The sequence below is a fragment of the Falco cherrug genome, chromosome 5 (assembly GCF_023634085.1).
Source record: "Falco cherrug isolate bFalChe1 chromosome 5, bFalChe1.pri, whole genome shotgun sequence".
Classification (NCBI taxonomy): domain Eukaryota; kingdom Metazoa; phylum Chordata; class Aves; order Falconiformes; family Falconidae; genus Falco; species Falco cherrug.
Genome location: NC_073701.1, coordinates 28,093,541 through 28,110,193, shown reverse-complemented (window position 1 = coordinate 28,110,193; position 16,653 = coordinate 28,093,541). Strand labels below are relative to the sequence as shown.

The window sequence follows — 16,653 nt, the reverse complement described above, 5'->3', positions numbered from 1 at the left end:
TTTTTTTGAGGCTCAGGAAGTATTGATGAATACAAAACTTGGTAACACTGCTCTTTCTGTAGAAACGGTGAGAGATAACAATAGCTGTCTGAGCTGATTTAATGCATCCGTGTGTAATGTGGAGTTAATAGCTTTCTTTTACAACCTGAAAAATGTGAAGTGGGAAAACCTTTGACTATACCTCATGTGTTTTTAAATATTATTTTTCTGTTATGTTGTAGAATGTACATTTCTGCAGTGAGAACCTAGTGTCACTGTTCAGAGTTCCTTGCTTTTGGCTGACAATATCCACAAAATGAAATGGCTGTTGTTGGGTGTGCAGTCAAACTCAGTCAATCTCTTCAAAACTTCACCTCTTATATTCCTTTCTGGGAGCAGATGGAATGTGTAATGCTTAAATTCTGCTTAGCTTTATTGCTGTTAGCTATTTAGCATACCTCTTCTGTGAAGTTTCACTTTTGGGATTAATCAAAAATCAAGTTTTACATAGAAATGCTATTTTTCTAGCTGCAAAAACCAAAGTTGGGAGCAAGATAAGAGAAAGTAATTTCACAATGTGTATTTTTCTTTATAGGGGGAAAAGGAACAGCCTGTGTTTGCGGTGACTGGTTTAAGATGGGGATCTTACAGAGATGCAGGAGTTAAAGTTAGCAAGTAAGAGAATACTGGTTTTTGAAAGTGTACCTTTTTTTAGCATCTGTTGCCTGAAATTACATATCCCCTTTAAGTCTTTCTGAGTGTAGGCGTTTGACGGGCAGAGGCACCCACTCTTGTTAGGTCTCACATTACACACATGAGAGTGTAAGGCGTTTCAGCATTTTTGTCATTTGAAATAAAAACTTGGTGCTGACCTGTTCTTTCAAGTATTTACTTTCTGCTTGCCTTGTGGTGCTCACTTCTGGAACTTTATTCAGATTGTATCAGTGGGAAAAGCTCTCCCTTGAGTAAAGTCTAAGTAAAGTAATTGGCCATTGTTTTTCATCAGCTGCCAATGAAAAGACACGCACAGACTCTGTAACTTAATTCCAACAAGGGATATCAGATGCAGTAGAAATGCCCTTCAGTTCCTGCCAGAAATGGCATGGACCGTGTTGTCTGATGACTGTTCTCTGAATGTTAAACTAATAATTGTTGGGCTTTCTCCAAATGGGCATTTAATATGCCTCTCACTGTCTGTGTATCAAATGACTAGCATTATCTGGTGAAGGAGCAGCAGGGCCAAAGCATTTCACTTCTCAAACTGTTATGGAGGAATTGTAGCACATGCCTCTGCTGCACAGTTATAAGGAAATACCATGTGGTTTGTGAATGAGCTGTCTTTGTCAGAAAGCAAGAGGTAGCAGACCTCTGGAGTCTGTCAAGCAAATATTTGAGTAGGTTTGAGAAGTGATGTGGGATGGAGGACAGGCGGTAAATGGTCAGAGTGTTTGTCCTTGGGAAGCGAGGGACATACTTGGTAGCTTGTGTAGGTGCCGGTGTAGCTGTGTTGCAGGCCCACCTGCTAATTGCAGCCCCAAGATTAAGGAACTGCAATTCTCTTCCCTCAGCATTCTTACTAGCCTTCCTGCTCATACCCTAGTTTTTGCCTAGTGTCAGCCTTAACATCTCTTCCTGCAGCAGTTCCCTTTCCTAAGAGCCTTTTGGACTCAGTGCCAGAGGCACTTTTTGTACGTGGGGCAGCATGAACGTCCTCAAAACTGGTTCTCTTCCATGAATGTTTTTGAATGCACAGAAAATGAGTCTAGCTTGGAAAGCACTTCAGCCACAAAGGAATGGGTGCTCAGTGTGCGCTTGGGACAAGAACCATGTGTGCTCGTCCTGTTTTTATACTTCTCCACTTTATCCACTTTTTGTCCCCATGAAAGATGGGTTATTGGGCTAAATAAACATTTGGTGTACTCCAGTACAACTGATCTTACACTGAAAAGAAGGCCCCTACTACAGAGACTTAAGCCTTAAGCCACAGTTCCAGAAATTTGGCTTGATTGTCCCTCTGCTAAGCACTGTCCTGGTGGAGACATTGTGCTATATTATTTTTTTGAGATTTTATTAATTTTGCAGACAATTTCATGGCTTGATGGGAGTGGTGTGACAGTTGCATGCCTTAGTAGTTAATGATATACTTAGATCTGCAGTACTTTTGAGCTGGTGGTGGTTAGTATGCTTTGTTGACCACCTTTGGTGGAAGTGATAAAAATGTGTGCCAAGCCTGCCTAAATATAGTCACATCTTTAGATTCTATACAGTGCTGTATGGCTGGCAGGATTTTTATTTTGTAAAACATTGATTTTGATCTGAGAATCCTTTGGGGCAAATGAATGTTTGCTGGCTCTGTTCTTTTGTCATTGAAGCTGTTGGTTTTTGTTTGTTTCCTCCAACCTCATCCTTTATTGCATATTGTGGAGATGCATCCTACCAACTGTTAGGCCACAGACTTTTAAATCATTCCCAGTTGTGTCACATAACTAGGTAAATTTCTGCTACTGAGATGTCACGCTGCCTGTAGTGAAGATTATATACTGCATTTTGGTGTTCTGTAACTCAGGAAAGGGATGTCACTGCTAAGCTGCTGGTGATGTGTAGAAATGATCTTGCAGTATCACAGAGCTAAAGGTTGTAGGGGAGCACTAACTTCAGTGGCAAACAAGTCTGAATTCATACAAGATTTCTCCCTTTCCCAGTATCAAGCCCAAGATATCTAAGAAGTTCTGTTTGTGTTCTTTTTTCAGGTACTGGTACCTTGGGCCTCTGAAGACCAAAGCAGCTCACTTCTTCAGTACATTTAAGGTAAAGGGTAATTGTGAGCAAAGTGGGTTTGTAGTTGGGAAATGAAAAGGCTGACTATGCTTTGTATAATTTATCTGCAAGTTTTTGTGAAGGATTCTGGTAAAAATAAAAAATTGGAGTGAAGGTCGACTTGTTAATAAACCTACCAGTTGATAGACTTACCTTCCGAAGAGATGAAGGGAGGAGGAATACTTTAAAAAAATAATTTTTTAGCGAGGATCTGTTGCTGCAAGATCACCAGGGGGAGCCAGTAACCACCTTTGAAAGGAGAGCAGTAGTGATGATGAAGGTAAACACCGAAGTGCTCTGTCACCTTTTCTCAACAGTTTTTCTAATATAACATTTCATTCTGATTTACTCATCTGACGGAATTGTCTATAATTAGACTGCTCATGCACGTTGATAATCAGCCTTCCGTGTGTAGTAAATTGCACATGAAGATTAATAGCTTATATCTCACCTTAAATTTCTCTGTTGCTTAAAATTGATCCTGGAAAGATTAAAATTTGACCTGCATGAAAGGTGAGGTATTTTCATTCACATGCTTTTGTAGTTCTCTGAATGCATAAGTAGCCTCATGAAAGGCTGTGGAAATATCCAGGAGCTGGTACGGTGGGTCAGATAGTGCAGTCCAGCCATGCCATCTGTGATAGTGCCAAAGCTTCCTTTATAGGAAGCTCCTGTAAAAGGGAGTTAAATTGTAATGTGTCTGTGAAAGATTTTATTTTATTTTATTTTGGTTCACCCCACCCCACGCCACCCACCCCCATCCCCAGGATTATTATTCTGTATGCTGGCATTCTAGGTAGAAACCTGTTCTTCACTTCTCTCCAGCCCCTTTAGCCCCTTTCTCACTTTTATTGAGTCCTTAGCATCAATTAGTGGCAGTGATGGTGGATTTCACTGGTGAGCTATTCATTGTACATTTAAAAGATCTGTTTAACCTGCTGAAAGTTAAAGAGAAGTGCCCACTTTTTCTGCTATTAAGATAGTGAAGTTTCTGCCTCATCTCCCCTAATTGTGGCATTTGTTGCTTTATGTGCCTCTTATGTTACCATTTTGTTAATTTCTATAAGAAATGGCTCCAGCATTTTGAGCTTAATCTTTTCCTGGCTTGTCTTTGCTACTGTGCACTTAATCTTTTCCGGTTTTGCTGTAGTTGTCCTTTGAAGCAGGATGACCTGTAGCTGTAAACACTGTAAGGGGGAAGAGCTCACCTCTGATATTAGCAGGGGCATTGTCATGAGTGTTATCATCTCTTCTAAAATATACAGGCTTAAATAATCACAGCATTACTGCTTTTCCTTTTAATCATTAATACTTATTTTTTGTATTGCCCTTACTGATACAACCTCTGTTTTTCCTGTTTATTATGTAAGTATGATAACGGAGTCTTTCCTTGCTCACAGAGGTGTGAGGTGAATTAGCTTAACCACCTGTGCTATATGACCTAAAACTACTTCTAAAGTTTTGTGCATAGAAAAATAATTGCATTTAGTACATGTGGCCTCTTGGCTGGATTGTTTTAGTATATACATTTAAAAAACAATCATATAGGACTTATGAAGGGAATAATATTTTGAGCATTTCAAAACTTACGTTTAAAACAAAATGAAAGGAAATAAACTTTGTCAGCTTCTGAAAGTATTTCAGGAGCTAAGGTTCTTCTGTAGCCCATCAGTTTCTGGCACTGAAATCTGAAATATCATTGAGAATAATGTGTTACTTTTTTTTTTTCTTTTTTTCCCCTCAGATGCTTAATAAAGCTCACCTGACTTGCCTTAAGACCTGTTGTATTGCTGTCTATAAGCAGCTGACTATAAGGTCAGATCTTGATTGTTTGAGTTGTTGGAGAACAAAGGCCTGCTGGGTTTTAGTGCCCCTTGGCTGCACGCAGCACTGTAGTCTTTGTTTGCACTAGACCCTGCTGTGCAGTTGCTCTTTGAGGTTGTCTTTGTGCCATGCAGAAACCAATTATGCTTTCAAACATTAATGTTGACCTTGCTGGTTTTGGTTGTTCCCTCCAGCCAGAAGCAGCTGTATCACCCTGCCACACAGCAACAGCAAAGAAAACATCCCCCTCTATAAGCAGAGGGGGAAATACCTCACTCCTGTAGGGGGAAGGAGTAGGTTAATAGACTTGGGAACCGTGGGTAATCTTTTTCAAGCTGCAAAAGCGTTCGCTCTCATACGAATCTGGAGGCTGGAGAATCATGAAATAGGCCGAGCTGATGGTGGGATCTGGGTAGCTCTGCAGGAGTACTTGGGAGCACAGAATAAATAGGCTAAAGAGCTAAACAGAATAAACAGGTAGGTGCTAAACGAAAGGCCCTTTATCTTCTGTCTTTCCTTTCCATGTAAATCCAAGGAATGGCCTCAGAAGCATCAGGCTGCTCTCATGTATCTGGGTCCAACCGAGAGACCTCCAGAAGAGCCAGAGGAGAAACCTTCCAGACCTCCTTTGTATGTGAGGCTTTACAGACGACTTCGGTTATACTGGTCATCTCCTCCAAAAGGTGTGTGTGTTTTGGCATAAACTCACAGGCAGGCTTTACTCCTCTAATAGGTCAGAGGGGAGTGTTTTTCTGCTTTACTTCTCTGCTCTCTCATTTTTATGTTATTACTTACCTATTAAAACTGTGACTTTGTCAAGATAGTTACCGTGGTATTGGCCAGAAGAGGAGCAGTGTAGTCCTGCCAGTGTTTGTGGTCTTATAAACAAAAGTGCATTTGTAAAGAATCCAGGGCATTCCCTGGGGTCACAGTTGCTTGCCATTGCTATGGAAGCCTCCGCAGGTGATACTTGGCACTTACCGGTGAGCTTCTTGAAATCTTCCTCCTGCAGAATGGCTTCTTAGTGAGCTGGGGAGAGAGGAGCAGCCCTTGTTTTGCAGGATGGGGGGAGCTGCTGACACAGAGCAACAAATGTTACTTAAAATAGAACGATAAAACTTGGGCCATGCAGAAGCCTTAGGTTTCTCTTAGTACATTAAATTTCTTTGTGTCCCATAAATTTTCTTCACTGTACTCTGTGAGCCTCTCTTAGGTTGGCTTGTTAGCTCGGCAGTGCATGTGGCAGACTCCAGAAGGAAGGGGAGCGTGTATTTTGCGCAGTCTGGTGTTATGCAAAGCACTTCTCATTCCTTCTTGGCTAGCAGAGGTGATTTAGACAGAAACACGAACTATATGAGAACTGGACTGTGGAGTTTCCTCCTATAGAAAATACGTGTTCCCACAGCATCCTGAAGATTAGATTCCTGGTTTTTTGGTAGCAGTGCTTCGTATGTTTTCTGAATGTTCCTGTAATACATCAATCAAGGAGATCTGTTAGTCCTTGGCCGTGAGGACTCACAGGGCTGCCATGTAATGTACTTGATAGTCTTTCCTGCTACTGTGTGAGTGCTGGTGGTATTTTTTTTTCTTCCCTTCAGTACTGCCAAACTCTCTTTTCCTTTCTTAAGATTTTGATCTTTGAAGGAAACAAAGCTAGTGATCACAATGGGTCAGAGTGATATTTGTGGCTGGCATTGACGTTTTGTGCTTCATAGTAGTGCAAAGATGATCTGTGTAATTAAATTCCACTTAATGGTATGTTCTCTTCTTGATTTGCAGAAATCCCTGAGGAGGTAACCCCAAAAGACTGGGAAGAATTGATGCTATCCACCATTGAGCTTTCCATTGCAACTCGCAACAGGCAGCTTGATCTGACAGTAAGACTGTAGTATAACTGGATTCCAAATGCTGCCTGCCCACACAGTTTTCCTTTCTTGCTAAACTCCCTTGCGTCTATATAAATAAAACTTACTACTACATGGGCAAGGAGGGGCCCATGACTGAATCCAGAAATGGGCAAATTTCAGAGACAGTGCAAAAGCACTGAAGACCCACGTAAAACTGGGATGCAGTGGGATTTTATGCAGTGAGAAGGTTTCACTAGCCAAACAGAAGTTTTAGGATTGCCCAGGAGAAAACAAAGCATCAAAACAGGTGCCCCTTTCCTTCTTGACCTGTGGGATTCTGAGTGATTCTGTTTTATCAGCTGGTGCTGGAAGGAAGCTGAGCCTGAATGTCTGGAATTGTGGCTTTTTCTCTTTCTTTCAGCTTGCAGAGCAGAGAGCTAAAAAGAACTGGGACTAGAGAAAGAACGGGGGCTACAGTGAGTTGAAGGACAGGAAATGCAGGTGGTTGTGGAAAAGTAGAACCAAGAGAGCAAGGGAACTGTTCCTGTCATAACCTTCTTGGCATGCTCATGCTGTTCATTTGCTGGTTCAAAACCTGTCTTTAGCTTATGTCTGTGTTTTGGTGCAATTTTATTGCTGTGAAAGCTATTTGGATAGATGCCAGTCTTTAATTTTACTGGAAAATGCTAACAGTGGTCCTGTACCGGTGAGCGCTCTTAATGTCTTCCTCAAGCCTGCAGGACACCACTGCCACTACACCCAGATTAACAGGAGGTATTGAATTTACTGCAACATGTTTCGTGTTAAGAATTCGGGGTCTTTAAGAACCTGAAAATTTGTGTTATATTGATACGTTGTCTTTGTAGGATCAGACAAAGAAAAAAATTCAGGCAAATCTAGTCTTAAAATTTACACCTGTTTTCTCCTTAGTATGTGCCACATAAATCTTAATTTCTTCTTCATCATTGGCTTATGATTTGGACCATTAGTGTCCTAGTAATGGTAGAAGCTAGATGAAGGCTAGTATTTGGGGTTTTAGTAGTTTCTAGATGGCATCGAACAGAACAGTTTTGGTCACTGATCTGGATTGGAGTCAGTGATGTAAAGTAAAAACAGACCTACCAAGAACTGAAAAAGTATCTCATTGCCACAGACCATGTCTTTGTGGTTTTTCTTCTCCTTTATGCCTTCAAGGTGCGCTTTAATACTGGTATTGAACAAAGAAGTGATGTAGGGTTCTCAGGTTGTCTTGCATAGCCTAGAGAAATGGACAAGTTTATGTTAGGGCAGTTGTGCTTTTGCTTCTAGATCTGGAGGTATCTTGATACTGCATCTTTTTTTCTACAAATACGGACCCCTTATAACTGCTTTTAACTCCCACTGTTGAAGCCATTGTCCTTGTAGCTATCAAAACTGAACAACAGCTCTCTTGAATCGATACCAGGGCATATCTGCTTAGTGCTGTCAGCCACTCCTGTCTTTCTGTCTCACCTCAGATTCATGCTTAGGCTGCTCTATGGAAGAGAAGCCAATAAAGCCATACAGGAGCAGCTCAGACAGTGCCAAGCCTAACTCTGCAGATACAGCAAAGAAATAAAACAAGTTATACTAATAGATGCATTCATTTTTACTTTTGTCATTTTGATTGCATCTGCACTAGGACTTTTGCCAGGACAGAAATGTTTAAAAAAAAAAAAAAGAAAAGAAAGGAATTGCATCTTAATCAAAGTTGCTTTCCCAGCAAAAGCTTTGCTGTATGCTTGGTTTAAGGGCAGGCTGTAAATAGAGAAAAAGCCAAGTAAGGAGTTTAAAGGAATGATATCAAGAACACTTTGACTTTCGCTTTATATTGTTTAAGATTATTTTACTGTGTATTTGGTGGCCAAATGTTGCATCATTGTACTCTCGTTTAAATTCATGAAAGACCCATTGATCAGAAATCTTTGTGTGCAGCAGTAAACCCAAGTGATCTGCTATTACTGTCTTTAATAAGTGTGTGAAATGTAACAAGAAGCCAAATGTGTGAGTTGTTATTTCACTTCTCGTGGTGTTTATTGTTGAACGGTCATCAATGAGAAATTACTATCTATAATTTATAATTCGAATCTCGAGAGTGGAAAAAAGCATGAAATGCAGAAATGCATCTTCTGCCTCATTTTGTTGGACAAAGAGCTGGGCATTGTGTGAACATATTGCATTATCGTGGGTGTGGCATTTTGAAATGTTAACTGCTTGATTTCTGAATCTGTTTTTTGCATAGCGCACTGAAGACTTCATGGATATTTGCATTGAAGCAGATACTGTCAGCAAAGGACAGTTTATAAGCAGAGGGTGAGTATTGGAGGGCTGCGAAAAGATGACAGAATCTCTGTATGAGTTGGAACGCTGGGAAAGATGCTGCTTTTTTTATGTTCTTGTGCTGCAAAATTTAGAAGCAGAGACTGAAAGGACACCAGGCAGTAATACTTCATTGTTTTTAATTTATTTTTTATTAATTATATATATTAATAATGTATAAATTATTAATAATATATATTAAAAAATCAGGGAATTACTGATTTTGTTCTTTAAAATTCTTACTAACTTTCTCATTCTGGAAACTAGGCAGAGCTGTCTAGTTGGAGTTCTTCCTAGATTTTGAGTTTGCTTTACCTTCTGTCTTCTCCCCCATTGCTATTGATCAATGCTACTTGGATGATACTGTCATAACCGAGTTACAGACAGCTGTACAGACTTTTCCCCAGAATCTTTCCGCCCTTGCTGCTCAGTGGATTGAGAGGCAGGTCACAGAGCTGATATGTCTGTACTAGTGGTACCTGGAGTTTTTGAACTGATTAGGCAGGCCCTGCTTCTAAGTGAAGAGTGCTTGGCTCAGTAACTGTTGTGAGTAATTAGATCTGAGCTGGAAGAACTTCTGGAAGATGTGAATTTAAACAGGGACTTTAAGCAAATGTATTGGTGCAGCTTGTACACGGAGCAAGAAAGCTGCAGGTATGAAGCAGCAGCATGTAGGGAAGAAGTGAACATGTGCTTCCTTTGCGCTTGGAATGTTGTCTTGTAGTGCACTTGTTCCTCCTGCTCTCACCAGACACAAATCTGAGCTGCTTCTTCGAGCTTCTCTGTGCAGTCCAACTACCAAATACATTGCAGCACCAGATTTTCCTACTAAATCCAAGAGTGCTCTTGTGCATGGGACGTTTTTATTTGCTAATACTATTTTCTAGTCTTAGGGCTCCCTCTAGTGAAATCAATGGAAAGATTTCAACGCAGTTCTACCTGCTTGTCATCACCCTAGTAATTCCTGCATGTATGTCTTGTTTATGATCTAACAGCAGCAGCGAGCCCCTTATTTGGGCAGTCTACGAGTCTCAGTAGGTATAGGATCTTCTGACCTATGCATACACGGGTAGGTCAGGTTACCACTTGCAACTACTTTTAAATTACATGAGCCATGTGGACCATAGATTGCTTGGGACTGAAATCTTTGCTTTGAAGGCCACAGAAGGAGAGGAGGAGGAGATTTTCCCATTAGCAGCAAGAGGAATCTAACCTCTTAAAGGAGGGAGACAAAGGAGATGCTGTACTGGGTTCTTGGACACTTTGCTAGCAGAAAAATTGTAGATGAATTTGTGTGATTTAAGGGAGGGGTATTTGATTGTACACCCACTGTAAAGGATGTCTCCCATGAGGACTGGACATGTTTCACACAGTAGTATGTCACATTTTCTGTCTGCAATTACATTGTCATGCAGAAAAAGCCTCTGATGAGAGTTAACGTGCCCTGCTGGCTAGAGCTAATTAGAGGCAGTACTGAAAGCTTTGAGCTGCTGTTCAAGCAAAATTCAAAGAAACAAGCTCTTTTGATTAAATAGTGCCCAAAAGTCTGTAAGTAACAAAGAAAGAGGGCTGCATGGGGTGGAGGAACAGTGGGAGGGACTGGTTAGTCCTACAGAGAGGAATCAGAACAGAAAAAAATGTACCCTGTTTTTGCAAGGCAAAACTCAGGGTGTTCAGAGGAGGTCTTCACTGCACAATGCCCTTTGCCAGCTAGGTTTGAATTCAGCCCATTATCAGAGGCTTCCCAGTGCTTAGCACCAGCAGGGTTTGTCTTTGGAAATGCGTAAAGAAGCTCTTTCTTTTTTCTTCTTTTTTAATGCATGGTTCTAAACTGCACCAGAATTTGGGGGGTTGAAAAGTTTTTTTAGGGAAAATACCTTACCAGTGCAGATACCAAGGGTTTTTTACATTGAAGAGGGCACTGACACAAGCTGATCAGAACTGATGGATCACGCAGACACACAGAGGAAACCACATATCCAGCGGGAAATGACCATGCAGGCTCGGGGGGGGGGGGGGGGAGCTGTCAGAGAGTGCATCAGTGCTGTAGGGCAGCTGTAGTTGGATTTCAAAGAAAGGGGTAGGTCCTCTCAGGCGTATAAAAGTGCCCTCTGGCTGTGGATCAGATTTGTGTGAACAAGAGCATCTGCAGCAGGGGTAGAGCTGATGTTTAAGATAGGATGGGGGAAGAGCGGGTGGCTACGCTGCAGTGCTTACTAAGAAGTGCTGGAGGGAGGGAGAATGAGGATGGGGAGTGGAGCACCGGTAATGCACATCCTGGTAGCCAGCTTAGATTCTGTGTATGAAAGTATGGAGAGCTGTCACTCCAGGGCATGAATACAGTTACCAGCTACAGTGCAGAAGACTGGGGTGGGGGTGGGGGGGTTGGTTAGAAAGTCTTACCCTGAATCATTTAACATCGGCCACTTTTGAAAAAAAAAAAACTAGATTAAATTTATGTCTTATCTACAGTAGGTGCTGTGGTTCTCTCTCTGCCTGTGTTTTTGTGGTTCAGCATATGGAGTGGGATAAAACAATTTAAACTGTTGGTGTTTGGCTTTGGTCCTCCTCCTGTTTCACTTTCCAGTATTGTTTTGAGTAAGAAGCAGAATGAAGTGGAAATGATTTCTGATCCTTTTATATTGGGTCACTAGAGAAGCAATCAACTGCAAGTGGAGATGTGTGTGTTTGCTTCTACCAGCATTCTCCTTTGACTGATCTTTAGTTCCATGTCTTGTCTCTTTTGAGCTTACCTCGACCCCATAATTGCACCTATATAGAGATTCATTCACCTCTGTGTATCAAAAAAATCTTGCTCACCAGAGTGCAATATCTAGGACTTTGTATGTTAAACTTTGAGCAGATTAAACTGGGGAATTAAAGTGGGGAATCTTGATGCTTGTTTGTACAACTGTATAAACTGACAGTATTGCATGCCATCAATGATTTATAACATATATTGCCAGGAGGATGTTTTAATTCCCTCACATTCACTCATTAATCTTTTAGTATATACATATTTGATTAAAACCAAACTTTCCACAGTTAGTATTGCTTCTGTCCTTCCTGCCCTTTCCTTTTGGTATCTTAGCTTTTCTTCCTTTGTCTTTGATTATCATGTTTCAACCCTCTCTTCTCATGTTCTTTCTCAAACATTTTCTGTGATTTTAAGAGTTGCTTGCATTCCTCAGGGCATAGAAGTATGGGCTTGGTGTATGGGGAGCTTTTGACATGTTTTTGTGATTTCTTTTCCTGGGCAATATTTAAATACACTCTTCTTTCATATCAATCTACAGAACAGACAGAAAGGGTGAGGACAGCTGGCATTGACTGTCAGAGCAATATCTGTGATAATTCTGCCATGCTTAAGAGCTGTGATATACTAACGCTGTAACTCTCTGCTGCCCCTTTTGCTATTTGTGTGTTGCTGTCTGTCTGGAGAGAGGCCCAAACTGAGGGGTTACTGCTTGGGGTGTGGTGTACCCTTTGTCAAAGGTCAGCCAAAATGTTGTGTGTGTTTCCAGTCAGGAGGCCAGAGGTAGGTCACTGTACCCAAGACCTCATGCTTACTCTGAACATGTTGGGAAAAGGAATTGCAATGTGTTATTCTTTAACAGTTGATCCAGTGACAGGACAGAAATGTAAGTCTTGAAAAAGACCACGTGGCACTTGTACCACCAGCTTTCTAGGACAGACAGCTGCCTTCTGTGTGCTCTCATTTGACAATCCACAGAAGTAGGAAAGTGGCACTGCTCTAAGTGCAGTATGTAAGAATCAATCTCACAGGCACCAGAAGGGGGGGGGGGGGGTAATTGATAAAAAAGGATATATTATTTGGAGTGGGTAAAACTATGATGTTCTGGGAGTTTCTTCACAAGCGTGGTATAAAAGCAGCTGGTAAACATCGTGCTGACTGGTGTTGATGTAAGAAGAGGGGGGATTTGTTTGTTTGTTAATGGTAATTCAGTGGTTCAATGTAATTCTGTCAGCTTTTTTGGCTTAGGGCTGTTTAAATTGCTGGTAAATTATGATGGTGCATGGGATATGAGGAGGTGGTGGTCACTGCAGGAATTGTGCTGTTCAGCATGTAAGTGAGAAGTGGAAAACTGTGCTGTATGTTCAAATATACAAAACTGTATGTTCAAATATGTTCAGTGCGCCTCAGAGCAGAAGCTGGTTGGAGGCTGTCAGTGCATACTCGTATGTATTGACTGCAGCAGAAGAGGAAATGTCTTTTACTTTCTCACACTTAAACCTACAAATATTTGTATATATACATAACCTCTAAGTTTACTGAATGCAAAGTGATTTACCAACCCACAATGACATGTCATCCCTAAAGACAGCTGTTTCCGAGAGAAACATCTTCTTATCTTACCTCTTTTTTGATTTGAACAGAAGTCAAAAAATGCGTGATCCACATACGTGCCCTGAAGGGAGTCAGTGCATCCAAGCCAGCAGATGCATCTTGCAACTTCCAGAGGTGAGAAGCTGAGGGAGCTTGAAAACTATTACTTTATTTCCTCGTACCAGTTGATGCTGCATATTAAGAAATCCCTGCTCCAAATCTGGGAGGTTGATTACACTGCCAGGGAGACACTCAGTTGCTCCGTGCAGCGCTAAGCCCCTGGCCAGGAGATGCATACTGGAATTTCCCAAGTGGTCTGTAAACAAGAGAGGGAGCTTCATCCTGCCAGTAAATAGTGGCAGACCTCTTATGTACACAGTGGTGGTGGGTGTAAAGGGTCTCTTACTTAGGTGTATTGCATGTACACACCTTCTCCTTAGTATTGAAGATGTGTACATTTTACTCTAGAAGGGATTATGCTATACAGAAGAAGATAAATATTAGAAGCTTTATGGTGACCAAGGAGGGTGAGACAAGGCAGTGGGGCTTAGATCACTACAGGAAAGTATCTCAAAACTTTGAGTAGATGAGGCTGAAAAAGAAGCCAAAATCTGTGTGTCTGCCTATGTAATTTAGATTAGTCTTTTGTTGCCTGTTAGAAAGAGGAGGCTGTTATTGCGGCCTTGAGGAGGATTATTTGTTTTTACAAAGATATGATCTATCATTCAGCAAAATAATTCTGTATTAAGGGAGAACAGAATGTGCCAAGAAGTGAAAAAATCTGTTGTTACCAAGTAAAAATCATGAATTACGATGTCGTGATTAGCCAGCATTCTAATACTTGCATCAAACTCGTATCGTGGCAATTTCTTGATTCCAGAAGCCCAGCACTCCAGAGTATTCTATGTACAGCTGAGCCATAAGTAAGGATTGTGGTATAAAATGAGCTGTTCATACTGCAGCTGCTGCTGAGATCTTCAGAGTTACGTGTGCATGGCACAAAGCAGTGCTGTTTCACTCCATGACATAGCTCTGATGAATGCAGCTCAGATGAGTCTCACCAGCTTTGAGAGAAGCGGGGCATGTTGATCCAGGTGGACTGCTGTACCTCTTAACTTCCAGAACCTATACTATTTTCTCTAATCTGTGCTGTTCTGGTATACAGGTTCACTTGCAGCATCTATGTAACATAGCCCTACCCTGAGTCAAGTGCATGCAAAGCAGTCACCAGATTTCTTTAGGTAAAGTCAACCTGCCATTTTGATGAATGTTTTTAATCATTGGTGACTTTATCAGTTAAAGAAAATGCTTAAGAACATTCTACTGCTGAGTAATTCCTGAACCATGAATTACTTTGCATCTCACGTTTCAGATCAATATAGTAAAACAATACCGAAAGGTGTCTGTAGCACGGATTTACTAGGACTTATTTAACAGGCACTCCTGCAGATTAGCTTGTGTCACCACTGGCAGACCAAGATCTAGGCGCATGGAATTGTAGTTCCAATAGCAAGGAATCCTTCAGTATAAACAATGTGGGCCATTAAAGCTCCCTGGCATTTGATTATCATCAATTAGCAACTAAGTGAGGTAACATCTTATGCAGCAGACTCTTGGTATATTACACACAGTGAAGGATAGCTCTCACTGTGGTGTTGAGACCACATGGGCTGGAAGGCACAGAGAGGAGGTCATCTTAGTTCAGACTCAGCTAAGTATTCAACTGTAGTCTACTGTAAAATCAGGTATCATTATTACAGCATTGCTGAAATAGTATGTTTGATGTTTAGCCCTGATCAGCACTGTTATCTGTACACAGGGCACCGAGGGATCCTTCGGCATTGATAATGAGGAGTATGAAGCTATGCCTGTGGAGGTGAAGCTATTACCCCGGAAACTCCGGTTCTTCTGTGATCCCACAATGAGAGAGCAGATGCTTCACGCAGCAGTACAATGAGAATTCATGTCAAAGGGGCCGGTGTTTGCCAGTCTTATCAGGGTCTCTTCGAGGCACACGAGACCTCACTAACTTGATTAACCCTGCCAGACTAATAAGCCATTTGGGTATTTTTATGCACAAGGTACTTCTATTGGAAGTGGCTGATTTGGTTAGTCTCTAAGGGGTTAAAAAAGCAAATGAAAATTCTGAGAAATGCATGTTAACTTGATGGCGTCTTTTTTTTTTTTCCCCCAAAGAAGTCATCAGTGTTCCATTTACAGCACTGCAGGCTGAGTGCTGTATGCCAGATGCTACTGCTTTAATGCAATTGTATATTAAAGTGAAATGAAAGCACACTTGTCCTTGCGTTTTAACAGTTTAGATCTACTCTACCTATGTATAAATCTCACAAAACCTGGGATCTTGGGAAAAAAATATTTTGGGGGACTAATGCTAAGGAAGTCTATGAAATGTTGGAATTGCCACATAAAAACAGGTGGTTGGTTGCCTACAAATAAACAAGTTCAGTGATGCAAAGCTTCAGAGGAAGTCTAAAAATTCCCCATATATATATATATGGATATTTATGGGGTTTTTTTAATCTTGCCAGATACAACAGCACAGTTCCAGTTAATAGTAGAAATATATTCCTTTGATGAAGTTTAGGTATATTACACAGACGCAAATTGGAAAATGGCATCACTGACCCAAAGCTGTATGAAGTACATGTGGAAAGACTCTTTAACAAGCCAAGTAAGTATTTTTCTGTAAGTATTCCTTTTATTCCTGTAGTAGTGTAACACAAATAAGAGCATCCAAATAACTTGTATTATTCATTGTGTCTGGTTGCTCTTCTTTAATGTAAACAACGCTCACCACTGCTTATGCAACCTACATCCCCTTGAGCCTCAGTACTGTAATTAGTTTTGTTGCTTTTCTGAACTTTTGTTTATAGTTTCGCTTTAATTGCTGGATGGAAATATTACTGACTTAGAAGGGCAACAGATAACCTTGCCTTATTATAACTTAGGAGTTCAGATGATTCTGCCTTGCTTACTGGAAGAAAAAAATTAATCCTTATTTTTCTGATGTTATTGTTGGTACGTAGTGTCCCTGTTACATTGTGATCTAGTGTAAATTCATCTGTTGATTCTTTGCTGTAATCAAAATAAGGACATTAGTGAATTGACTTCCAGCAGCTTTGTTAAAGACCGTGTCCTGGCTGCATGCTGCTGCAACAGCAGCCTCTGCTGGAGTCTTGCTAAAAGGAAAAAAGCTTTGGATGGAGAAGGAGGGTTGGTTTTCTGCAGGATGCTGGAACCAAATCGAATGCTGTCCCTTCCCTTGACTATACTGTGGAGAAACTTAATTACCTAAGCTACTGGGGCAAGCACTCATCCCTTTCTTAGCTAAGATCTAAGGGAGCAGAAGGCTGCTAGTTCTTTTTAATAGTTATGCTGGTGCTAGGGCCTGTGTTGTGTTGTCTTTCTTTTATCTGCAGCAATTAAGAGTGCCCAGCAGCCCCCTGGGTCACTCTCTAAGGAACGTGTTGGCTGTGCTCT

General features: G+C 41.1%; 1 protein-coding gene across 2 annotated transcripts in view; it reads left to right on the top strand.

The window, feature by feature from the left end:
- Window positions 1–15,447, top strand: part of AGK (acylglycerol kinase) — a 37,717-nt gene extending 22,270 nt beyond the window's left edge. The window contains exons 9-15 of one of the 2 annotated variants that reach the window (XR_008732305.1): window positions 575–654; window positions 2,730–2,787; window positions 5,156–5,303; window positions 6,400–6,497; window positions 8,728–8,802; window positions 13,206–13,287; window positions 14,972–15,009. Coding sequence is in view for 1 of the 2 variants with exons in the window: in XM_014279554.3 (XP_014135029.1) it covers window positions 575–654; window positions 2,730–2,787; window positions 5,156–5,303; window positions 6,400–6,497; window positions 8,728–8,798; window positions 13,203–13,287; window positions 14,972–15,109 (678 nt within the window). In the remaining variant the exon portion in view is untranslated. Of the gene's footprint in view, window positions 1–574; window positions 655–2,729; window positions 2,788–5,155; window positions 5,304–6,399; window positions 6,498–8,727; window positions 8,803–13,202; window positions 13,288–14,971 lie in introns of both variants that reach the window. The other variant, XM_014279554.3, reaches the window with a different exon arrangement.
- Window positions 15,448–16,653: the final 1,206 nt, after the last annotated feature.